Genomic DNA, 27,348 nt, shown 5'->3' on the forward strand with positions numbered 1-27,348 from the left:
TCAGATTCAAAATGGCCAATACCAGTCCATTTCAGCTCACTAATGCCTAAGATATCGATGTTGATGTGTTCCATTTCATTTTTGACAACTTCCAATTTTCCCAGATTCATATTTCGTACATTTCATGTCCCAATTTTCAATGGATGTTTACAGCTGTTTCTCTTCATTTTGATTTGTGGCCCATCAGCAAATGAAGTTTCTGTGCACTTTTCTCCCCCAAACTTAACTCTATTCATGTCATCATGGTCAACTCTACTTTGAGGAGGCATTTTTTTTACCCCCAGTTGCATTCTGAGTGCCTTCCCACCTTCCGGTCCTGTATCTGACAATGTTTCTCTGCTATTCATAGAGTTTTCAGTGACTAGCAATTCGGAAGTAGTTTGTCACTTTTTCTTCCTAGTCTGTCTTTGTTTGGAAGCTCATCTGAAACCTGTCCACCATGGGTGACCCTGCTGGTTATTTAAAATACTGGTGGCAGAGCCCTCAGAATCACAGAAACTCAAACCACCACAGCACGACAGACAGTCGAGTGGTGGCCGTTTGGTTTTATGTCTATACTGTTTCTTTAAATTTCGATGTCAATCTTGATACAATCCGGATATAATCAAGATACAATCAAGATGTTCTCTCCTAATCCTATCAATCCTGATACAATCAAGATATGCTCTGGATCTAGACACTCAGCTGTTCCAAGAGCCACCATCTTGAGACAGCATATCTTGATTGTATCAGGATTTAGGCTTTAGCTCCAATGAAATCTACTCTTTTGAAAACACTCCTCGCACCTGCAAATACTACCCACTTATATTTTCCTCAATTCACACAATCCATGGAAATGATACTACTTGTCAGTTTATTCATTTTTCTGTTTCCCATTTCCAAGATGTCCAGAATTTTACGTTTGTTCATTCTGTATCCCCTAACCCAAGTGCAAGGCTAGAGCACAGTAGGTACTTACTGAAAATGAAAGAATAAATATCAGAGATGCTAGTAGTCCTGACCAGAAGTTCTCCTAATATTAGATGAATTAAATTGACAGACTAGGAGAAATGAATGCTGTTGGCGTGAAACCATCAAGTCATCAGGTTCACTGCTTGTGGCATTCTAGACTAGACATTGCCGTCATTGCACACCAACCTCTTAAGTTTTCCAAGAGAAATATTTTATTTGTACATTGTTATTGTGCTACAATGTGAACAATATGTAGTTTCAGTTTAAGCTTTCTTTCTCATATGTAAGTAACCATGCAATAAGTCATGAAATAGCATGGGGAAGTCCTGTCAATTAACCAAGGTCCTTCATATTATTTTAGTTACAATTACTATTTTTTTTTTTTCCTGTAGAAAAAACTACCTTGAAATATTTGAGGAATAGATGATGCTAAATGTCCACTTAAAAATGATTCAATTATAGTTCATCCAAAAATATGTACCGTATGTCTATTATGTGTAGATATTTTTACTGGATTTAATAACACTGGCATTGTTATTCCTTTGTTTGCATCAACAGATTAATGCTCAGTAAGTTTAAGTTACTTGCTCAAGCTTACATGGTGGGCTCTTCCATTACCTGAATCACTGGAACCACTTTGGGTCAGGGTACCGGGGATCTTCCCTGAACATCATGCGGAACCTCTCTCAGTAAGTACTCTCTCCTTGTGCACCAGCCCTTGTGGGTCTGCAGGGATCCAGGTGCAGGTATCTGGGTTCTGGACAGAGACTACAGCTGGGACCCTGTTTCTTGTCCTCCTTACTGTAATCTCGCTGGGATAGCTATCAATCAACTTCAGCAGCTTGTTTTCAGCCTTGTAAAGTACATAGCATTTCAGAATATTCTGAGATTGTACATGTTAAACTGCGTAGACAGAAGATGCAACCAGGGCCAGAGCTCCAATATGAAGAACACACCCTGGGGTGCAGTCAGCAACTGTCCCTGCTGCCCTGGGACAACTCCCCACACCCCCCTTATCCTCATGGCCAGGATGTCCTCTGAGTCTCTCCCTGCCTTCATGTCCAGGGCATCTTTGAGCTGTCCCCAAGTATCAGTTCTAGACACGAAACAGTCTCCTTAATGCTCCTCATGGAACCAGTTCCAGAACTGAGCACATTCTGTGGCTGTACCTCTTCTCGGGCCCCGCTGCCCCTGGGCAGGTCTAGATGCTGATGCTGGGCCTGTCCTGTCCTGGGGTGTCCTCCTGCCAGTGTTTCCCCACCTGTCTGCATCCTAGAGTCTGAGGGTCATTCCTTTGCAGCATATGAAGTGAGTGTTACACCAATGTTTATTCCCGCCTCCATCAATGCCTGACAAGATCAACATTTCATGAATAACATTGATGCTGATAAGCCCTTTTGCATAAAACTTGGATTAAAATTTTCAGTGGTTTCAATGAAAAAAAGAAATCACATGGTGGAAGAGTCAGTATTTGAAATCTCCTGGTTTACTGTTCTTCCATCTCTTTGCTTTAACTTTTACACTACATATAAACTTGGTCTTAATTTTTGTTCCCTCCTGCAGTGGATAAAGTTGGAGAGCAGCATTGTGCATGGATAAAACTTGGACTTGGAAGCATGAGATCAACTGCTCCCAGTTGCATCATTTTCCCACTTCCTGTCCCACAAATGCTATGAAAGCTTTATCAAGTCCTTTCATTTATCTGCAGGAGTCAAAACAGGAGTCTGTCTCAACGGTGTCAAGAAAGTACAGCATTGTCAGGGTAATGGTACAGAACTCTGAAGTTCACACTTCCGTTCAAAGCATCTAGTTCAACTGATGTGTTATCCTTCAGTCCAACTACCTCTGAACTTCAAGTTCGTATACTCAGCTGCTTACTGATAAATCTTCACTTGTCTAATAAACATCTCAGACTTTTCAAGGTCCACATAGAGTACTAGATTCCACCCAGTTCTTCTAAAATGGATCCCTCTGCCAGGTTCTTCCGTTCCAGTATGTGACACCACCCAAACCATCTCTACGCCATCCTTATCTCTTCCTTGCTTAAATAGGTTTACATTTCTCTAGCTCTAGTGTTATTTCTCTTTCCAAGTAACCCTCATCTTTTACCCAAACCACTGTAACAGTCTCCTAACTTGTCCACTGCTTCCATTCCTGTTACCCTACAATCCAGTCTTAACAGAGCAGCTGGATCATGTCCCTTCTCCTGCTTAAAATGTCTAAGTGGCTCCTTTCACACTTAGTTTAGTGCCTTACCATGGCCAACCAGCCCCATGTGAGTCAGCCCAGGTGTCTGTGAACTCACACAATCTATGAATTTGGATGGGAAAAAAAGATTGCACCTTTATTTTCATAACCTCTAATTGAAACTTAGCATTTCCTTGAGTTCTGTAGAAAATCTCAGTGGTATTAGCAGTACCTGTGACTTTGTCACTAATGAAATCATAGGTATGTTCATATTACATTACGGCTGTTGCCAGTATCTTTAAATAGCTCTACTTCCAATTTAGTTATTAGATCTGCTGCAAAATCTTGTTATTTAATATGCTAATAAAGAAGCACTTACAACATTTTATAGCAAACTTTGCCTTTTAAATATTTTGACATTGTATTTTAATGTAATTGATTTCCTTTTTATTCCTATGTATTTTATTTTATGCAACTAAAACATGATTCTGAGACAGCCCTCACAGGCGTCACCAGGCTGATAAGGTACTCGAGGCTCACAAACGTTTACGTCAAATCTAGCTCGCCTGATTTCTCATACAATGCTCCTCTGCAGTGTTTTTTCCTGTTTCAAAAATAACAAACTGGTTCCTGCTTCAGGCTTTTGTGGTGGCTGTTCCCTCTGCTTGACCTTCCCTTCCCATGTTGGTTTCTTCTCACCCATCACATCTACCCTGAATGTCACCCTTCTGAGAGGCCTTCACAGACCACCACATATGACCATGCCCTCTTCATTAGTTACCACAACTGTTTTCCTTTATAACTTTCACTACTAATTGAAATACTTTCATTTATTTGCTTGTTATTCTGTGCCTACCCTTCTAGTCAGATAGTCACCACTCATCTGTACTGTAGTGGTTTGTGTGTGGCTGTGATTCTGGAAGCTGCATCGCCGGTATATCAAACCCTAGCAGGGTCTCCATGGTGGACAGGTTTTAGCAGGGTTTTCATAATAAGACAGACAAGGAAGAAGGATCTGGCTGTCTAGTTCTGAGAAAAACTGGCTAGAGAAAACCTTATGAATAGCAGCAGAACATTGTCTGATATAGTGCCAGAAGGTGGAAGTCACTCAAATACAAACGAGGCAGAACTGCCTCCTGAAAGTAGAGTTGAACTTAATGAGGTGAACAGGTTAAAGCTCTGGGCCTTTCATTTCCTGATGAGGCATGATTCAAAATGAGAAGAAATAGTTGCAAACATCCATAAGTAATTGGAATATGAATCTAGGAAAATTGGAAATTGTCCAAATGAAATGCAATACTTGAAGATTGATATCGGAATGGAACTGAAATGGACTGGTATTGGCCATTTAAAATCAGACAGTGATATGATCTATTATGTTGGGAATGACAAATTGAAGAGGAATGGTGTCACATTCATTGTGAGAAAGAAAACTTCCAGATCTAACCTGAAGTACAATGCTGTCAGTGATAGGATAATATCCACACGCTTACAAGAAAAACTCTTGTTTATGCACTAACCACTAATGCTGAAGATAAAGAAATTGGAAAATTTTACCAACTTCTGAAGTCTGAAATTGATCAAGCAAGCAATCAAGATGCATTGATAATTACTGGTGTTGGGAATGTGAAAGTTGGAAACAAAGAAGAATTGGTGAAAAACAGGGTCTGGATGAGTGCAACAAGGCCAGAGAGCATATGATCAAATTTTGCAAGACCAACAACTTATTTTATTCATTTGAAATACCATTTTTCAGCAACATACATGGTGTCATTATCAGATGTAAAACTCAGGAATACACAGGAATCAAATCAACTACACCAGTGCAAGGATCAAAAAGCTCAATATCATCAGTCAAAATAAGACCAGGGATGGCTAGCAAACAGACCGTCAATTGTTCACATGCAAGTTCAAACTGATGCAGAAGAAATTAAAACAAGTCTCCAAGAGCCAAAGTCCAATCCGGAGTAAATCCCACTGAAGTTAGAGACCATCTCAAAAACAGATAGATGCACTGAGTACTAATGACCAGAGGCCAGATTTGAGTTGTGGGATGATATATGAACAAGAAATAAAAAGCCAAAATGGATGTCAGAAGAGACTCTGGAATTTGCTTTTGAGTGTAGAGTAGCTAAAGTGAATGAATGAAATTATGAGGTAAAAGTGACAAACAGAAGATTTTAAAAGGGTGGCTCAGGAAGACAAAGTATTATAATGAAATGTGTAAAACCTGGAGTTAGAAACCCAAAAAGAAAATGCTCAGCACTTTTTAAGGTGAAAGAAACAGTTCTCTGAACCAATTCAGAATGGTTCAGGAATTGCCATGGTATACAAGGGTGCAGACATTTTGCATAACAATAAAATCTGTTGCCTGTGGTATTTGGACGTCGCTGGTAGTGTACTGGTTACGAATTGGGCTGCTAACCTCAAGGTTGGCATTTTGAAACTACCAGCCATTCCGCAGGAGAAAGATGAGGCTTTCTGCTTCTGTAAAGATTTACAGCCTTGGAAACCCTGTGCAGGGTCATTATGAGTCAGAACCGACTCCACGGTACTTAACAACAACAACAACATGTGTTAGACCTGACTTGAAGGCAGTGGGTTTTGGGTTTAAGAAACTAATACCTGTGTACCACTCAAAGATGCTCGCTGACCCTTGCCTCTTTAAATGTGTGTTGCTCTCCTCCAGGGTCCTGCCAATAATATACTCTCCCACACCAGGCTCCTTAAACTTTTAGGAAGAAGGACTGAGGCAGGACTTTTGCAGAGCAATATTACTGGCCGAACTCTGCAAAGCAGCATACTTTCAAAGTAGTATTGTCTGTGCCATTTTTGAGCAGACCACAGTTGATTGTTTCCTATTTGGATCAAAATACCATAGGCAATATATTTGTATTTGTTTTTTATGCAATACATATGGGGCTCTTGTTTATGATGATAATTACGGAACTGTTTTGAAGTGGTTTGAAGCCCTGGAACTGAAGAAAACATTCAAGCCTCAAGATGCAATATCGAAGAAGTCTATAGGCAAAACATTGAATGACGCAGGAAGTAATCAACAGACAGTGGAAGGAATACACAGAGTTACTGTACCAAAAAGAATTGGTTGAGGTTCAACCTTTTCAGGAGGCAGATATGATCAAGAACTGAGGACACTGAAGGGAGATGTCCAAGCTGCCCTGAAGGTACTGGTGAAAAACAGTGTCCCATAAATCTATGGAATACCAACTGAGATGTTTCAATAACTGTATGCAGCACTGCAAGCGTTCACCCATCTATGGCAAGAAATCTGGAAGACAGCTACTTGGCCAGCTGACTGGAAGAGATTTATATTTGTGCCCATTCAAAAAAAAAAAAAAGGTGAACCAACAGAATGTGTAAATTATTGAACAATATCATTAATATCATATGCAAGTAAAATTTTGCTTAAGATAATTAAAAAACAATTGTAGCAGTATATCAATAAGGAAATGTCAGAACTTCAAGGTGAATTCAGAAGAGAATATGGAACAAAGAACATCACTGCTGATATCAGATGGATCGTGGCCGAAAGCAGAGAACAGCAGAATGATTTTGGCCTGTGTTTTATTGCCTATGCAAAGGCATTTAACTGTGTGTATTGTAACAAATTATGGATAAAATTACAAAGAATGCGAACACCAGAACATTTAATTGTCCACATATGGAACCATTCCACAGACCAAGGGGCAGCTGAGTAAACAGAACAAGGGGATACTGTGCGGTTTGGGATTGGGAAGCAAGTGTGTCAGGATTGTATCCTTGCACCATACTTATTCAATCTATATACCAAACAAGTAATCTAAGAAGATGGACTAAATGAAGAAGAACATGGGATTGGAGGAAGACTCATCAACAATCTGTAATTTGCAGATGACACCACTTTGCTTTCTGGTGAAGCAAAAAGAACCTGAAATACTGATGAAGAACAAAGACTACAGCCTTTAATATGGAATACTCTGGTAGCGTAGTGGTTACAAATCAGGCTATGAACCACAAGGTCAGCAGTTCGAAACTACCAGCTGCTCCATGGGAGAAAGATGAGGCTTTCTGCTCCCGTAAAGATTTACAGCCTCGGAAACCCTGTACAGGGTCGCTATGGGTCGGAACCGACTCGACGGCACTTAACAACAAACAACAACAACACATCAATATAAAGAAAACAAAAATCCTCACAACTGGAGAGATATGCAACATCATGATAAATGGAGAACAGATTTCAGTTGTCAAGGATTTCATGGATTCACAATCAATACCCATGGAAGCAGCAGTCAAGAAATCAAATGATGTACTGCAGTGGGCAAATCTCCTGCAAAAGACCTCTTTGCTGTTGTTGTTAAGTGCTGTCAAGTCAGTTCCGACCCATAGCAACTCTGTATAGGGTTTCCGAGGAGCAGTTGGTGAGCTTGAACTGCCAACTTTGCAGTTCAAACGACTTTGCAGTCTGGTGCATTAGCATTGAAAAGTACCACCTTGAGGACCAAGTTATGCCTAATCCAAGCCATGGTATTTTCAATTGCTTCATATGCACATGAAATCTGGACAATGTATAAAGAAGCCAGAAGAACTGATACATTTGAATTATGGTGTTGTTGAAGAATACTGAACATACCATCGACTGCCAGAAAAATGAACACAATAAATGTGTCTTGGAAAAAGTACAGCCAGAATGCTCTTTAGAGGGAAGGATACTGAGAATCTGTCTCAGGTACTTCAGACATGTTATCAAGAGGGACCATTCCCATGTCTGGTAAAGTGGAGGGTCAATGAAAAAGCTGAAGGCCCTGAACTAGATGGATTGATTCAGTGGCTGCAACAATGAGCTTACATGTAACAGTGACTATGAATGCCACAAGACTGGGCAGTGTTACAGCCTATTGTTCATGGGGCTTCTATGAGTTGGAACCAACTTGATGGCACCTAACAACAACAATCCACCAGAAGATAAATTCTATCAGCAAAGACAACCTATAGCTGTATCAGTATTTCCTAAAATACCTAATTTGTGCTTGATAAATATTAGTAGAAGAAATAAATAAACCATTCCAAACCAGAGCCTCACTATGAGTAGAAATCTAATGAATTTAGCCAAAATATATCATACACAAAAATCATGTACCTGGACAATTCTGACCCAACAGTAAAAGTAAAGTTTGCCACAGACACATGTTTAGCAGTTGCGCTGGCATTCACAGCTGTGATTTGGCTGAGATATAAGTCATATTCAAGGACAGCCTGGAGATTTGTGATGCTCCCTGAAGGACTTAGGCCAATAAGCCAATTAATGGACTGTAATGCTCCATAAACGCTGTATTTGTGTCTGCAACATTCTAATTTGGCTCTGGTCTTACTTAAACAAATGCTGTACACACTCACCCCCATGGTCTCAAACTTTCCAAAGATAAGATTAGTAGCACAGCAGGATCAGGTGGTCAAATAATTTTATATATGCACTTACTACTTCAGATATAAACAAAGTGGGAATGATTTCTCTCTACTTATTTGAGATCATCAGGGGAAGTGATCACAGTCAAAGAGAACCTGCTTATCTGAATTATGAGAAGATACAGCAGAATTACATGGTATATGTGATCAGTATAAAGCCAGAAACAGAAGATAAAGAGATAAACAGCCAAGAGATGACAGAGATCCAGAAAGCATAAATTTCTAGAAGACTTCGATAAAATTCACCGTGCCAGAGTAGAATTTATTTACTTAAGGAGACAATGGACTCATATGATGTACACAAATAGCAACTCTCACACCCCTTATACCTGGTTCTTTTGGGCTCTTATTCGTTCCCTGACCTTCCTGAACCTCCCCACATCTCTCCAGATTCTAATCCCACTCTGCTGCCTGGCTATTGGAGCCCAGGTTCCAAAATGTTTAAAAACAATGACTTCTAGTAGAAGTACAGACTCATGGCCTAATAGGTATCAAAACAGTATGCCAAGTAAGAACCCAGGCCCTGAGAACACTAGACAAAAGATGAGAATGTGATGAATAATACCAATAAAGATAACATCTTGATATCTGGGGATGCATTTAGAACAGAGAGAGAGAGAGAGAGAGAGAGAGGTAAAATTAGGCCCTCAGAAATGGGACCACACTGTATGCCTCTGAAGCTTAGTGAAAATGTATGAAAACTTTCCAAGCAGATTATGTTGGGGGGATTTCAATGAAATATAATACATAAAATAGAGGACAAAAGACACATACTCACTCTCACCTGGGCTATATCCTCCTAAAGAAGCAAGAATGGGAACACTTTGAAAATGGGGAAAATTTTTGGTGGCTGAAAGGGCCATGAGAACAATGGTTCCTATAGTTCAATGTGTTACTGCTATAAGGACCCCAAGTACTTAGGAGGGCCTGCCTGACCCCTGACATTAGACATACCCTAGCAACTAATGGGGTTGGCAGTTGTCAAGGCTCCACTTAACAGTTCATGAACTGGAGTTGTAGTTGTATCTACTATTTTTGTGAAAAACTCCCAACTCTCAAAATTACATTCAAGTAATTTGTGACATATATACATTTCATGTTCGCATTGTCTAAACTGTTCATGATGCGCAAGATTTCAGACATACCTCTCGTTAGTCTCACATCTAGATTAAAGAGTCGCCCCTTTCTGTCCAGGTCTACGAGATATCAAATTTTACTGGCTTCCTGGAATTCTGGAATAGTCTTGATCAAGTGTGTTGCTGTTGAGTCAGTGATGACCCATAGTGACCTTCTATAGGTCTTCCCAGGAGCGGCTGGTGGGTTTGAACTGCCAACCTTGTGGTTCAAACTGACTTAGCGGTCCAGTGCTTATCTTATAGCGCCATACCATGACTCATTAAGTAGGTGCCCGATTATTAGCATGCTAGGTGAAGATGGAAGGTCAGAGAAAAAGAGGAAGACCTCCAACGAGATGGACTGGCCAAGTGGCAGCATTGATGGACTCAAGTGTGGCAACAGTAGTAAGGTTGTCCCAGGATTGGGCAGTGTTTCGTTCTGCTGTGCATAAGGTCACTATGAGTTCGTACCAACTCGATGGCACCTACCAACAACAAGAAGGTGAAGCTATTCCACAGAGTCATATGAGGGGAGGGCAACATTTTCCATTTTGCTAGTATTGCTTTCTTTCTTTTGCTCAGTGTTTGTTGACCACTTTGTTACAAATAACCACTGAATGTCTTCAGGTGGGAAGTGGAACAGTTCATATGACAGGAGCACTGACTTCAGAGATTGAAACTAACAGGAAAGCAGGAGACAAGCTGGATGAACATAACTGCTATCTGTGGGAGGAAAGGTCCGCTCCACCTGGGGGACCCACATGCATTTTCAGCTTGTATGATTATGTGGCCTCCAGGTGTCCTCATGGCAGAACCGACCCTACTATGGGAGAACTCAGTAACTTACCTTGTGTGTGTGCATAACTGAATTACCCATCTCTCCCTCTAAGACTATCAAACCATATCCACTGCTGTGATACTCATAGAAACCTAACACAGCCTTCTTGTGGACTGGAAACATGCTCGTGGATACTCAGTGAAGTGTTGAGAAGCTGCCTTACTTTCATATTTAAGACATTTTAAGGGTTCAAGAGACATTTTTGGAAATCTATGTGCTCCCCTGTAGCTCACATAACTTACTGCTCTAGAGTTGACCTATGGTGTTGGGTTCCAGAAAATCCGTGACCCCTTTAAAAATGCATTGAACACTCACTGGGTGTCTGTGCATTTCAAGGGAGCGAGATCAAGCTTTATCAGATTCTCAAAAAGTGTCTGGGACCCAAGAAAGGATAAGAAGAACTTTTTAGAGCCTTTCCCTAAACTGTCTTAAGGTACTCTTTGGTTCAGTCTAACTTTCTGAGATTTGTTGAATTTAAGAATTTGGTCAGTAGGACTCGATTATCTTCTGAGAATCCATAATTTCTCCTTAAACCCTGTGTACTCCCCCCACAATAAATGACAAATTAAAAAAAAAATCAACTTAGGGAAAAAAATAAGAGATTTAAAGTATTGAATCATATATAGTTAAATGATTTAGGGCAGCAGAATTAAGAAAGCAAATTAAATTAATATATTTAAAGAAACAAAAAGGCTCTTACAAATGAATTCCATAGAATAAAAGAACTAAAAAAAAAATGATGATGTTTAATTACATATACTGTGATAGAACAAAGGCAAAACTTTAAGGGGGAGAAAAATTCATTATGCTCTGAGCCAGTTTCTTTACCTGGATTCTTAATAGACTTTTTGAACATACACTGACTTGTAGACTTTAGATGGGTGTATCGTAAGGTATGGAGTCCTGGCATGATGCTGTTGGAAACAGCGCTGGACTGCAAGGTTGGTCTGAACCACAAGGCTGATGGTTCAAACTCACCAGCTGCTCCTTGGAAACCCTATACAGGGTTGCTGTGAGTTGGACCCGACTTGACGCACTTAACAACAATAAATTATATGGTATGTGAACTATAAGCAAAAAAACAGGAGCCTTGGTGATGTGACGCTAATCAAAATGATCAGTCATTCAAATCCATCAGCTACTCCACAGGAGAAAAGATCTAGTGACATTTCCCATAAAGACTGTTGTTGTTGTTAGTGCCGTCCAGTGGGTTCTGGCTCATAGTGACCCTGCATAGGATTTTCAAGGAGTGACTGCTGGGTTTGTACTGCTGACCTTGTGGTTAACAGCCTAGTGCATATCCTACAGCACCATACAAGGACTCCCATAAAGACTACAGCCTCGGAAACCCCATGGGACAGTTCTATTCCGTCCTGTAAGATCATTATGAGTCAGAATCAACTTTATGTACAAAACAACAACAACAAAGCTGTTAAAAAAAAAAAAATGGGGACAGGAAAACTCCTAAGTTAATAAAACCTCAAGTGTTTTGCAGCTCTCCCTAAGGAGTATCTCCACCTTGCACAAAATTTCTTTTGTAGATATTTTCTTTTGCCTTGCCATAGTTTCATCTAATGAGGTTATTTTTCAGACATACATCTGTCAGATATGTCTTATCAAGAGCTGAAAATATGCATATTTTGATGAATGAACAACTTCTGAGTTTCAACATTAAAGCCATTGATTTTAAGCAGATGAGCCAGTGCTTAGAAAAATATTAGAGTCATTTTATGACTTCCACTCCCACAATCCCTTTTCCTTCATCATTTACTAGCAACTGTACATAGAGCAAGCCTGCACACGCAGTAAAATTGTTATAGGAAGGACTGCAGTACTTTCTGGTATGGCAAATATTTCCCATTCATCCCTCCATTTTGGCTTTTCCTGATTCTTTCCAGATATAAGTCCTTTAATGCCTAAAAATGTGATCCCACAATTTTTCTGTTGCTCCTACTTGCCAGCACTTCACATACACCATATTAGCCAATTTCCTTCAGAGTCCTAAACGATTCTAAACCACATGATGTATTCCAAACTTCTATTTTTAATAGCATTACTGCAGGAGAAGAAGTGATAAAATAATGAATAGGAAATAGTTTGTAGTTTCTTCCTTTAAGCTCAGTCTTCACAAACAGATACTACACATTCTTCTACAGAATTACACCTGTTTTTCTGTGTTCTGAACTAAGCTTCAAAAGCTATCCTTTTTCCCCTCCCTTTTTCATGTTACACTAACAGAAACACAAGTTTCCCTTCACATACCCATCACAATGTCAACCTATCCTTTAACTCTGAAACAATTAATGGGCAGTGGAGAAACAGTTTCCTCTCAGACAATCTAGCAAGTTCCCTATCTCTTCAAGAATGTCAGGCAATGAGGAGATGCAGCAGAGAAATATATGGTTGGTGAGAAATGGGGGAGAAAAGAGAAGGCAGAAGACCCGATAGGGGTCCTTCTTCATTTCTCCCCAAATCGGTCATAACCTGTCAAAAAAGTGAGGCAAAGAATTGAAGCAAGTATGCAAATAATTCAAGAGAAACACCAGTGTTTTCTTTCATGACTTGCAAAAAAAGTTTTGTCAATCTGAATGATCATGATGATAGTCTTACCGCACAAATCTGTGAAGTCACATTATGAGTTCATTAAAGGAGAGAAGAAGCACTTAATAATTCTGAGTTCACCAAGCTTTCGCCCTTAGGAGAAATCTCAGAAGAAATTGGTCATATAATCGCTCAGTAAAATGAAGAGTCAAATGCAGAGAAAGACTAATGAGATGAGAAGAAAAAAGACAGGCTATGCAAAGTTCCCTAGAAATGAAAATGTGGCTTCTGATAGGATGGTGTACCCGACACGATACCAGAAGAAAGAGGCACTGAGAAGACATGCCATTTAACCCGCCCAGCACTCAGTTTTGGAGTCCTGGTGTGGCACTGCGGGTTAATGCGCTGGACTGCAAGTCACTTTGAACCACAAGGTCGGTAGTTCAAGTTCATCAGTTGCTCCTCGGAAACCCTATACAGGGTCACTATGGGTTGGAACCGACTCAATGGCATTTAACAACAAGAAGTACTCAATTTGGCACAGTTCAGACTTTAATAGAAAAAAATTCAAAGTCAAGAGAAAACCAAATTTTTAAAAAATCATCAGTTTTTTCACCCCACCCTTTCCTTTCTGAAGCCCATCGAATCCTTTGGAAAGACTAGGTAAAGGCTGAAACTCTGAGTGTGTATGGGTGTGCTAAGGAGCTCTGGTAGAGTAGTGGTTATGAATCGGCCTGCGAACCGCAACGTCAACAGTTCAAAACCACCAGCTGTTCCGCGGGCGAAAGATGAGGCTTTCTGCTCCTGCAAAGATTTACAGTCTCGGAAACCCTGTGCAGGGTCGCTATGAGTCGGAACCAACTCCACGGCACATAACCAACCAACCAATGGGTGTGCTTGCCCTGCATGGACCAATGAAGGGGAGAAGCCTCATGGTGGAATGAGCATGGATTTCACCCAGAGAGACGTGGATTCTCCTGCCTCCTCCACGTACTAGCTCTGTGGCTGAAAGCTATTTAAGATTTCTAACCTCTTGGAGACTCCACTTGATTGTCTAGAAAATGGGGATAATATCTTTGTTATTACAGGAAATAACTATGACATTGAAATAAAACAATTATAAAAACTGCATATAAGCATGTAATGTGATTCTTTTGCCTAGGAAATCATTGGACATAACATTTTAAGAACTAGAAAACTGCGATGTAACATCTAAAACATAAAAGCAGATGGACTCTAAATAAATTACCACCACTTGAATGCAGTGCCTGGCCAAGATCCGTGCCTACTCTGGAAAATGAAGTTCTTGCACAAGGGTGTATGTAGCAGGGGTGTTACCCAGTGACTGCAGCTCTGCTGACCTCTCATTTCCTGACTAAAGCTACTTCTCCAAGTTGCACATTCAAATACAACTGACCACGAGAAGCAGGACTTAATCAGTCCTAGGTTGCTAACAGTATTTCACACCTTTCTGTTTTAAAAATGTGCGTTATTTCTTTGGAGTTAAAAGTCAGTTACTGACACTTCAAACTAGCAAGGCATTGGGAGGGCTGGCAGAAGTTCTCAGAAGGGAGTTTTAGGCATATTCTATCACTTTGCTTCTGCAATCTACACCCCAGCTTCTGTCCAACCAGCCGCCTTGCATCCAGCACTGGGTAGTTCCCGAGTGCTAATTGTGCCTTGCTGTTTCAGCAGGACTTGGGAGAATGGTGATTACCAGCTGTAGTTATCAGGTGATATTTCATTGCTCTTCTATCAAGTCCCTTTTAACAAGCTCTACTCCCAGCTGCACAGGGGCATTTTCACCACCACCACAGCTACCACCACCCTGAAGTCCAATATAATAACTTCTAATTGTTTGCTTTTCAAAGACGCAAACTCCCTTGGCTGCTAATGCTTCCTGTGTGATTTGTTCTTACTTTTGGAGTTAGTCCAAAGGGCTTGGGAATCTGTCAGGATTATGTCTCATTTTGCTTATTCCTTCTTATATTCTTGGTCCAGATGAGTTTAAGAAAAACTTCGATAGAATTTTTTTTTTTTCTTGTGCTTGAGAATGCCTGGTGGTGAGTTAGCAAAGACTGCAGACAGTTTACCTGCCCCTAAGAGGCTATTTGTTCCTTTGAAAAGTATGTCTTCAGGAAAATGCTCATGTTTGTTAACTCTGGGTGGTGGAGATATACCCACTTGCTACATTATTCTTTGTCCACTGTAATTTTAACCCAAAAGATAAATCAAATGAAACAAGCTATGTGAAACAATTGTTAATGCAGAGCTTCATTTTCTATAGAGGTCTTCAGATGGGGAGAGCAAGGGGCCAACTACTAGGTCCTCTGGAGCACATGGATTCTAATTTGTATTTCAACCCAAGTTCACTGCAAGTATCAGTGCAATTAAAAATAATAGAGTCTGGTCATGCACTTCTTTTTATGCATGGAACTGGATTTCCCCTCCAAATTAATCGTCTACCAGCAGTGGATGGACTGAAAACACAGGCTTTGAGCAGTAAACTCACTTCCATCTGGTATAGCCATGTGAACACTTCGGTTGGCTTGGCTTTTTAATGAAGTGATTTTTAATGAAGCAAGCTGTGAATTTAATAGATACCTTTAAACAGCATCTTTGTAACTAAGCTTTAAGTAACGAAGCTACTGCCAAATTAGCCAGCAAAACCCAGAGACAAATTCAAGACTGAACAATTGCAGCATCTAGGATCGCTAGGCTTCAGGCATTAGACTTCTCATCTAAACTTCTGGCACAAAGGACTGTGCCACACATCCTTGTGAAGGCAGGGAGGTTTGATGGAAGATCTGCTTATCAACCTTATCAAAGATCAACTACTTGGTCAGCCTTTAGGCACATGACCAACAACACAAAGTATTTGACCATTGCTATTATCATTAGTGCCCATGCCAGTCTACTGTTTCCTAGAGGTTCAGTTACACTGTATATCTCAATCAGCCATTTCAGCTCACTTACAATGGGGGGCCAGTAAGACCATTAGGTTCAGTCTAGAATATGCTGAAAGAAAGATACTGGCACAGAGAAAAGCACGTAGTACTAGAGAAAACTTTAAAAAGGTGGAAGATGTTACCCAATCCTGGAATCTCAAATGTAAACATCAGACAGGTAATATGAGGGGTTTAAGAGGGCTGGGTAGGTTTAAGAGGTTGGGGGAACTGGACACTGCATGTCTTACCTAAAGGCATCGAATTCCTTTGTACAAACAAAAAGTGCTGATCTAATAAAATATGGCTTATGAGTATAAGGTTGCCTGTGTGTGGCCTCTGTTTTATTTCAGTGGTGAGGCTATTGAGGCACAAAGAGAGGAGGTGGCTTTTCATTGATGGTCATGGTGGCCAAGACAGGAATCCAAGGCTCCCTGTTGCCAGCCCAGTGCTGGTTGTACTATAGTTACAGAACCAGCAGCCACAGTCGTGGTGCAAAGCCCTGGCTGGAAAAGTCATAGGTAGATTTTACTTGGTGGGAGGCCATCATTCTGTTATCTATAAAACACATACCCAGTCACTCTACACACAGCTCTTTTGAGTATATGACATTTTCTTTGTTTTTCATGCTAAACTCTATTCTGCTCACCTGGAGAAGGGGAGAGGGAACGTTGCCTTGGACTAACAGATCCTGGAAGGGGAGAACTAAGCCTGGGCTTGGGTGGAGCAGGAAGAGCCTGTATCCTTTCTTCCCTGAGCTCAAGTGGCAGCAGTCTGTGGTGGGTATGAAGAGTAGAAGTGGGACCCTCCAGTGGGTTCAAACAGTCCCGTCTCTCAGAGACCTCTGACATGGCCATCTCTCCCATTATGTGCCTCCAGAACATGGCGTGGAGTAAAAGGGAGAAGCCTGGGTTCAGAGCAAGGAGACTGTCTTTCCTGAGTCAAGATATCTTGAGGGATCTTGACCATCTAACACAACCACTGAGAACTTGCTTCCTCATCTAACAAATAAGCAATATGATCTTTATACCAAAAGACTAAGGGGAACAAGAAGTGTTTTATGCACAGTGCTTGCCACCATCCATAAAGCTTGATGACTACTATTTGAGTCTGGATTTTTCTGGTTTGGTCCTACTTGCCTTACCTAAGGCAGGCCGTTATCTCCCCACCAGACACGACACCTACAGAGCAGAGTTTGTGCCTGGTTGGTTAGTGTGCATATGATGACTCACAAAGTGCAAAACCTGGATGAGGGCTGATGATGGGTGGGGAGCTAGGATTTGTCAAATGTATAGTTGTATTTGTTGCATGTCTCAAACAAGTGTTGCTAATTTGTATTATGTTTTAAATAGTGTATAATTACAATATTGCCTTACTGTAAAGGAAAAGGGTCATTTTCTTTGATTTACACTCATAAACCAATAGATGGCTCAAAATTTTGGGGAGGGATTCTGAAATTATTCATTTGTTTAAGCGGGTGATTTTTATTGATTGCCTATCACATTCTGTGATTATGGTCTAGTACCTCACTCACTGGGCTGCATTCATGGGTTAAAATGAAGAGCGGAGCTTTCCTGCCTTTCCATAAAGAATGGAATGATGGTCCTCCCATCTGTGAATCCCCTCAGATTAAGTTATGTACCCTATGGTATAAATCCCTCATTACCCCAGTGCTACCAAGCTTTGCTGATGGAAATGAATGCTCTGAAGCAAAAAGCTCATGTTTTTACTTGCATGAATATATTTACAAACAAAACAAAGCATGTGATAATAAAAGTCTAGCAGTGCCCCCACCCAAGTCTTACACGTATATATGCATGCTAGGAGGATTTAAGTGAAGTCTTGAATCTATTAAAAAGAAAGTGCAAAGGAACAAAGTGCTGCTCCGTGGCAGTTCAACTGTGCTCCCTCCTGTGAAGGTGGAGATGACACAGAATCCAGGACACACTGAAAACCACTTGCCTCCGATGCCTTAAAAAGATTCATAAATAACAAAGTTTGAAAAAAATCTTAATCCTCATCTCCCTAGCTTTACATTCCATTATTCTGAGTAATTGATATGTCTGAAAATACTCTGTTTCAATTTAGCTAAATCTCTGACTCATAGGGAACAGCTTTTAAAATTGTTCATACAATTCTTATCAATCAGCTAGGTTTGCGTAAAGGAAATAGAAATACGGAAACCTAATCGTTCCCTCTGTGAAAAATCACTGTCTCTCCCTGATTTGAGGAAGATCAGATCCTATGAAACCTTTCCTCCAGATTTCCGCTGCTTCCTGGCTGTTTCATTTTAATCACAACACTGCTGAGCTGATCTATTACTCACAGTTTCCCTGGCAAGGGTTGGTACCACTGTTACAAGTCCTAGGAACCCCTGGGGCAAATACTCCCAGTATTAGAAAGCGATGTTGCAAGTGTGTTATTTGAACATAGAATGATGGACTTCTTTGGTAAACTGGTTAATCAGATATGCAACAATGGCAGTAGGTTGAGGTGAAGGCATACATTTTTGAGAACAGTTCATAATGTTTTTATTGATATTTGACCCTTAGTTTAAAAAAATAATGGTAGCAGCGCTCAACTTACAAAGAGAAATGAGGAAAACTAAAAATGAGAAGGAAGAATATAAAAGCCTCCCAGCTAGTCATTTAGTGAATCTTTTTATGGCTCCAAACCAAACCCCCTGCCATTGAGTAGAATCCATCTCAGAGAGAGCTTATCTGCCAGAGCAGAACTGCCCATAGGGTTTCCACGGCTGTAGATCTTTACCTAAGCAGACTGCAACATCTTTCTCCAGCAAAGTAGGTGGTGGCTGGAGTCACTGACCTTTTGATTGGTAAACAAGCACTTTAACCACTGTACCACCAGGGTTCCCTTCTTTTATGGTGAGTTGGTAACTATTTACTATGTTATACTGGGTCATTGGAGTCCTGGTGTGGTGCTGTGGGTTAATGCACTGGACTGCAAGGTTGGTTTGAATTACAAGGTTGGTGGTTCAAGCTCATCAGCCACCCCTCGGACACCCTATACAGGGTTCAAGCTCACCAGCCACTCCTCAGAAACCCTATGCAGGATTGCTATGAGTAGAAACTGACTCAACTGCACTTAACAACAATTGAGTCATTAGGAGTCTTGGTGTGGAAGTGCGGGTTAATGCGCTGGACTGCAAGGTTAGTTTGAACTGCAAGGTCAGTGGTTCAAGCTCACCAGCTGCTACTTGGAAATCCATACAGATTAGCTATGAGTCAGAACCGACTCAACGACACTTAACAACAACAACAATGGGGTCATGATTCTTGGAGATAATTCATCTTATAAATAGTCACAGGGTATGTATTCCATTATCAACAAGAAATAATAGCCTTTCTGAGAGAAGTGCCAGCTGTGGAAGTAGGAAACGTATTTGTTATTTCTTCTCTTCCTTTACGCTATGTACAGTTGACATGATTTCCACCCAAACCTTGCAGGATTGGACACATACCATAGGAGATTTGTATTAGCTGGACTACAGAGAAAATTTACTCACATCTGAATAAGCTAGATTATTACAATGCAATTTTCTTTGGTTGAAACCAACTAGGCTTCCTTAGCACCAAGAAAACATTGAGTTATAAAATTGGCAATGAATTCAGCAAAAGAGATCAAAAGATTTAGTCTGTCCATGTAGGCAGGTAGGTAATGTTTGCTGTTCTTGTTAAGTACCATGGAGTTGGTTCTGACTCATAGTGACCCTGCACAGGGTTTCTATGGCTGTAAATCTTTATGGGAGTAGAAAGCCTCATCTTTCTCCCGCGGAACTGCTGGTAGTTTCAAACTGCTGGCCTTGAGGTTGGCAGCCCGACTCGTAACCACTACGCTACCGGAGAAGGTAGATAATTAGGTAGGTAGATAGACGCTGTTGTTAAGTGCCTTTGAGTCTGTTCTGCCTCAAAACGACCATGCATAGAATTTCTGAGGCTTTATATTTTGGGGGGGAACAGAAAGCCTCATCTTTCTCCTGCAAAGCAGTTGGTGGATTTGAACTGCCGACCTTGTGGTTCGAAGTCCAGTGCTTATCGTACAGAGCCACCACGCTCCCTCCCTAGGTAGATAGGTAAGTACATATACACATGCAGACAAAGAGAATTAACTTACTAAGGGCTAAGTTACATAACATATAATGTGTGTCCATTTTAAGTGTAGAATGTTTTTTGTTTTTCTTTTTTACATAAGAACTTTTGCCTGATAGAGACTAAGGGAAGTCAAGCAGAGTTCCAGCCGTCCCTGCCTCCCCAATTTCATGTTGTCATTCAGATAAACTGAGCCAAACCACACAGATGGTCAGTGGCAAAGCAGGGAGGTGATGCCTAGCCTGAAGGTGTTACTACAAACCAGCCCACTGATTTAGCTGTTGAAAACAGAAACTCAGTCTTGTGGGGAAAAGAAAAAGAAAAGATGTCTCAGAGAGTATGGAAAAGGAAGCGAAGGGCAAGAATCTGAGAAAGAGAGGTAGAAAGGCAATGAAAGGTTGCAATGAATGAAAGAGTAAATGTACTGAAGCGAGGACATATGAGATGTTCAAGATTTCAACCAATGTGAATAACTAGATGCTAACAAATACAATTTACAAATTTTCAGCAGCTTCCTCTATCAACAAGGACTGTTACTGCCACATTGATTTTGACATTAAATGTTATGGAATTTTCCTGCTTTAACAGGAAGGTAGATACAATTGGTAAATAAAGTAATGATTAAAGCAATTAAGAGAGTAAAAATGAGAAATAAAGTAACAGTACTCATAAGGCTTAAATGAAATAGACTGGTGTTGATTTATTACGACAAAGACGCATGTTTATCTCAAGGTAAAAATGATCAGAAACAATGCTCACTATGAATAACTGCCCTTTGGTAGGAGGGGAAAAGTCAATTAGTAATTTGTCATGTGCTTAAAAACCTGTTTGCACCTGGTTCTCATTTGGCCTTCAGCTGAGAAACCAAAGACAACTTCTTTTTACTGCTTGTGGTCAAACAGCAAGTTCATTTCGATCTGGATGATCAAACGGCTAGCCTCCCCAAACTTGAGAAGGCTCGCCGTTTACTTTCAACTTGTTCAATCATCATTAACTCTGAAAAAATGTCACATTCCATTTGTGCAATGAGGATTTCACTACCAGTGATGGTTTGGGTGACGTTTTTGTAGGTGAGGCCCTAAATCTTGCAGAGCATCTCACATGTTCCCAAGGTCATCTGCCTAGTTCCCGCGTTTAATGACAATTGCCTGAGATCCTGGAGTCTGTCTGTAGCCTAATATGGGCAACTGTGAAGAAACCTCTGAGTATGGGGATGTTTCCCTCTCTGAGTTGGAAAGGACTCACTAGATGATTCGACACATGCATATTATTTGAACAAAATTAAGACATGCACATACACAAGGGATAGGTATGTGCCGATGTGCACACACACACCCTCCTGACACACACAGTGGGCTTTAAAAAAAGGTTTTCTTCACTGGGGAGACACTGTTAAAGTAACTGTTGGATAGGGGCCATTTGAAAGCAGGGATTCCTTAGTCCAGGAAACCAGCTTCCCTGAAGAGGCTACAATGTCTACCCAGGGAAGCTCCGCAAAGTTTCTGGAAAAGAGAAATTGGCTTCTTTTTACTTTTGCCTTTGGGCTTGAGAAATCTTCATCTCTTTTGTTTATTATTTAATCTCAATCATTATATTTCCTCCTGTACAGAGAAGGTCTGAAATGTTAAATCCCAAGGAGTCTGGCATAGGGCCAAATCCCCAATGGGCACTCTACAAAAATGAATTTCTGAAAGTGGATGTCAAGCGGCAAGAAAGCTAAATTAAGAGATGACTTGATCCATAGTCTTAAGAAAAGCACAGTCTATTGGGCCAAGTCAAATAAATTGTGTGCCTCTTGGCAAACAAGTCAATAGCTAAAATAGGCCGCTATTACAGGTCCTGATTAAGTTTTCAAGGTCAAAACCAAGAGATTGTATATACAGAGCTCAAAAAGCTTTAATAAGTGTCTACGTGCTAATATACTGCTTAAATAGAACGTCTTCAAAAGGAACCTAGATTTAGTTTTAATTCCAGAGTTTTTCAACAGGTTAGCTGCTGAAATAAGGGGAAGGGATAAGAGGTCTAGATTACAAGTCAATATTTTGGCCCCTTTCCAGCTTCTAATATATCAGAATATTTATTGTTGCCAATATTCAATTTTTAATTGACAACTAGAAGTTGGGGGTGGGAGGAAGGCAGAAATAGTATAATGGCATTTTGAAACTCATAGATCTCAAAGAAATTGAAAGAGAATGTTCTACTATTTTAAAGGCTGGTTTGCTAGCACTATCTTTTAAGAAAAGTGATTCCAACACTTAAAAAAGTGATTACAAGCTTAAAAAAAAAAAATTCCCAGAAGAGTTTTTTTTTTTTTTTTAAACAAACACTTGTCTATGTGCCAGATACTCTTTTAAGCACTTTATAAATATTCACTTATTTCATCCTTCTAATAATTCCAACAGGTGAATTAATTTACTCAAAGTCACAGATCTCAAAGTAGAGGAGCCAAAGTAGATCTCAAAGTAGAGTATTAAAACCTAGGAAGTTTGGGCCTATACTATGCAGTTCTATTTTTTTCATATATACCTCTGAGTATATGCAAGCCTAATTTATCTGTTACTTCAACTTGGGTAGGTGGTGTCCAAAGAGAAAAGTGTTTGATCATTTTTGCCACTTCACAGGGGAACAAACGTCCTTACCTAAGACTGCTTTCCTATACTCTTTTGTCTCTACCAGCATGGAGGTCATTCTATTTAACGGCTCCTGAGTGCTCTTCCTGCTTCTGTCTGTCTTTCTCTTTCTCACACATACACAAACACTCATACAGAGCTATTACTGTGCTTCATTGAAGCTGCTCAGGGATTGTGTTTTCTGGGCATAAAAGCAGACATCATTTGCTCATTAGAAATAAGTTTTCAGGACGTGCCCCACTTACTGACCTCCACCAACGGCCTGGGTTTGCGCTCCACTGCAAACCTGAAGTGGCAGAGTTCACAGTAGCTGGTGTTTGAGGACGACAGCCAGTGTTCCAGACAACTCCGATGAATTGTCCCCAGCGTCCCAGTACATTCACATGGAGAGAGCAGGTCCTCTTGGCTACTGCCTTCGTGGCAGATTCTGCACATTGGTCGGTCATTGAAAGGGCTGCAAGAAAAAGAGGGGCACATGTCAGTCACTGGGCTGGAAACACCAGTTGTAATGACCCTCCAACTTGGTGTCTTTTGGACCCTCCCCCATAGAAGCTGTTCAAAACAGACACCTGCTTTCAAATCCCTTAGATCTACACTTATGCTGGGCACTGGGGGGCCATGCTGGAACCTTGGATACTCGGGATCACTTGTCCCTTCTACTTTTGCCAATATTAACAAACAGAAGGTGGCTAGGATCAAAGCAGTTGGGTGATCCACAGCCAAAAGTGAGTGAAAACGGACAACAAATTATTTTTGCCTTGAGCACGGATGAAATTCAGGGAAACTAACAACACATTTAAAAAACAAAACAAAAAACCAAGCCCACACCATCAAGAACAGAAATTGTTTAGAAATGACATCAGTTATAGTTTCTGGACAAACTGTCTTTTGAACCAGAGGTTTGGTTCCTTTCTCTTTCCAATAGGGTGGGAGACAGAGAGGAAAGATGCTAGTGAACTGGCAGCAAATACCAAAGCTGCCACTTACATGACACTAAGTCAGAACAGGGTCTTTTGAGCTTTCCCAGGGTGCTCTCAGGGATGCCAAAGAAAGACTCTCAAAGCAAGTAGTGAGTATGTCCTACTGAGGAGGGCTCAGTCTCGAAGTCTGTCTTTAATTCAGAAAACACATTTCTGCACATTTCATGAAAGCAGAACAGTGTAGTGGCTCCAAGTGCAAGTTCCGGGGTCTAGTTACCTGGGCTTGAACCTCTAACTTCATCTCTCTCTGTCGTTTAGTTTCCTCATCTCTTAATTGGGTACAGAGAATGATGCCTTCCTGATAAAGTTACTGTGATGATTAGAAGAGACCCGTCCACACTGGAAACTTAAGACTAGGGACTACAGCTGGGTGCCATCACTTGATTCTGACTCACAGTGACCTCATGTGTGTTAGAGTAGAACTGTGCTCCATAGCATGTTCAGTGGCTGATTTTTCAGAAGCTGATCACCAAGCCTTTTTTTTTTTTTTGAGGTGCCTCTGAAACTGTTTCGTTGTTGTTGTTAAGTTCCATCAAATCGGCTCTGACCCATAGCAACCCTGTATAGGGTTTCCGAGGAGCATCTGGTGAGTTTGAACCGCCGTCTGGTGCTTTAGCCCACAGTGCCACACCAGGACTCCTCTCTGTGACTAGTACATAGCAAATACCCAGCAAATGTTAGGTGTTTTTACTGGCAGAAAAACTCAGATCCAGGAAAATCAAATCACGTGGCCCCCAATACATAAGTCAAGGGCCAATGTTGTTGTTAAGTGCTATCAAGCCTGTTCCAACTCATAGTGACCCTCTATAGAGTTCCTAAAGAGCAGACAATGGGTCTGAACTGCTGACCTTGCAGTTAGCAGTCCAGTGCGTATTTTACAGCGCCACACGAGGAGCCAATGGAAGGGAGCATATGGAAGACATGATTTTGTGTGATGACCCATCCCTGATCAATATCTCCTTCTAAGACTTGTGCTGTTCTTCAGTTGATATCAGATTTAAAAATCAGTTATTATTGCGTGTGCCAACCTTAGGATTAGCCTCTTACCATCATCCCATACCTTTCCAATGCCCCCAAAGAATGACTGTGAGCCAGGTCCAACCTATCGTTTTCTTGAACATCACCTTTGCTTCAAGTGGAAACACTACTGTTTGCCAAAGGCTTGTTTTGAGAAATGATCCTGGGAATGAGTACAGGCAAATAGGGATTAAAAGAGGAAAGGATCTTCCCTTCCTTTCTCTATTTGCCGTATTACCTCCTTTTGCTTGTTGTTGTTGTTAAGTGCTGTGGAGTCGGTAGCGACCCTGCACAGGGTTTCCGAGGCTGTAAATCTTTACGGGAGCAGAACGCCTCATCTTTCTCCCGCGGAACCGCTGGTAGTTTCGAACTGCTGACCTTGCAGTACACAGCCCAATGCGTAACCACTACTCTACCAGAGCTCCTTTTGCTAAGTGGCAGGAAAAGAAAGTTTAGTCTACATTTCCCTCTCATTGCTCCTGGCTGCCTTCATTTACATTGAGCCATGTGCAAGTAAGTCTGAAACCTTCTGGAACAAGTATGCGGTGGCTCACAGGTCACCTCAACTATGCAATTTACTCTTCCTAACAAACAAGCTGTTTGATGGTATGGTGACAGACACTCTTATTACACAGTCACAGTTCAGAGAAACCATGATGCTCACTCAACTCACTACACTCCGAGTCCTAACCAATTATGTCTGGCTGCTCACCTCAAGGTCAGTAGTTCGAAACTACCAGAGGTTCTGCAGGAGAAAGATGAGGCTTTCTGTTCCCTTAAAGATTTATAGCCTTGGAAACCCTGTGCAGGGTCATTATGAGTCAGAACTGAATCCACAGCACACCACAAGCACCACCAACAACCACCAATTAGAAGTTCTTCCGGGGGTGGAAAAGTACATACGAATTTTTATTTTTGTAATTTCATTTTTTTGTGATACCTGCTCAGATTTAAAGTTGAAGGTGGATGGCTTGATGTCTACGTGTGTGTGGGTGTGCAATTAAGTGGATTGTACAGCTCTGGCTGGGGACAGTGAGAAATGCTGTAGTATATACCACCAGCAGATCTGCAGCAAGCATATGTATGAATCTGCGGGCCTGCATCTGTGCCAGAGGGTTGGAGTGACTCTCTCAGACGGAGGTCAACAACTAATTTTCAGGGTCAGGAATGTCCGAGACCAAGGGACAACTCCAGTGTTGATACACATATTCTGCTCACATTTTAAAAGCCATTCTGAAAGAAGGCTGGAGATGCCAAGGAGCACTATTAGGCTGGCAGGCTATAGCAAGGAGAGTTCTGGCTCCCAATCTGCCACTCGGCAGTAACAGCAGACCACAGCCTGGATAAACTATCTCCCTACTGTTCAGAGCCTTCACCTTTGTTTTGAATCCTCACTCAGGGATGGTGCCCCGTGGCCAAGCACTTCATGGGGAGTGGGAAGAGTGGGTGGAAGACACAGATGGGGGCCCAAGGAGAGTGAAGAAGGGGGCAAGAGTAGACGTCCCCAAGCGGGGATGTGCCAGATAGGAGGCAGCAGCCCCTGGATGGTGCGTTCCATTAAGTCGGGCTGCTTAACATGCAGACCAGGAATGCTACTTCCAAAGATGAGAATCACGGTGGCTCAGCTGACTTCAGGGGCCTTCTTCATTCTGTTCTAACAAAGGTAGCCCTTTGTGAGCGCTGGGAGACAACAAGAGTGTAATAACCACAGCGGTGTCAAAATAACAAATGTAAAGCAACCAACCTCACGTCTGGTGGGATCCTTCCTGCCTGGCTCTCGGCAAGTGTGACTTTAAGCAGGAAACTAGACAGCATGAATTTTAGCTTTATACCCCATTGCTATAGAAACGGCCATGTCAGAACTCTGCAGTCCTCCTATTTTCTTCTTGTTTTTTCTCCCCACCACCTCCTCTCACCTGCCACAAAGACCTGAGCATTAATTACATCCCCTCTTTAGCAGTTTCCACCTGACAAAGAGTTCTCCGGATCAATTACAGATTCACGGATTTAATTGTGCTACTACCTCTGGGTGGCAAGAGTCCGCACTACTGTTGACAGCAGCTGCCCGTCCTTGGCTGAGACTTGCATGACATACTGTGGCTGCCCATTCACTAGGCTGCCACAATCCTCCACAGTCTTCACCACGGGCACAGCCGAACTGGTGCAGTCTGGCAGGACTTCGGGCAGGTGACTGCAGCGGCTGGTTGTCATGGTAACAGACAGCAATTACTCTGCTAATGGCTTCCACGTTCATACAGGATTTCCATCTAAGAGAGATCAGAAAACAGTTTACTTGGGCAGGGTGGTTAAACAGAAAATGGAGAATTACAGGCCACCAATATTATCATATCACTACTTAATATAAATAATAGGGGTAACCACAGCACATTATCTTGTTACCATTGTTACACGCACACACCTAGAGCCCACAAGAAATAGCTGAAGTGGTTATGAACAAGACAGCAGGCATGTTAGTGTCTATACACATTTCAGAACCCTGCCTGCCACAAGGAGAGGGAGCAATGGCTCAGAAGCCCAGATCCAAAGAGAAGATAAGCGGTTCTCCATACTC

General features: G+C 41.3%; 1 protein-coding gene across 1 annotated transcript in view; it reads right to left on the bottom strand.

The window, feature by feature from the left end:
- The window catches only part of MARCH3 (membrane-associated ring finger (C3HC4) 3, E3 ubiquitin protein ligase), a 59,625-nt gene extending 32,638 nt beyond the window's left edge, over positions 1 to 26,987 (bottom strand). Inside the window, exons 1-2 of the mRNA XM_006870678.1 lie at positions 26,800 to 26,987; positions 23,029 to 23,233 (exon numbers count right to left, since the gene is read on the bottom strand). Of these exons, the coding sequence (XP_006870740.1) occupies positions 23,029 to 23,233; positions 26,800 to 26,987 (393 nt within the window). The remainder of the gene's footprint in view (positions 1 to 23,028; positions 23,234 to 26,799) is intronic.
- Between the last annotated feature and the right edge of the window lie 361 nt (positions 26,988 to 27,348).

The sequence above is a fragment of the Chrysochloris asiatica genome, unplaced genomic scaffold (genome assembly GCF_000296735.1).
Source record: "Chrysochloris asiatica unplaced genomic scaffold, ChrAsi1.0 scaffold00147, whole genome shotgun sequence".
In the NCBI taxonomy this organism is placed as follows: Eukaryota; Metazoa; Chordata; class Mammalia; order Afrosoricida; family Chrysochloridae; genus Chrysochloris; species Chrysochloris asiatica.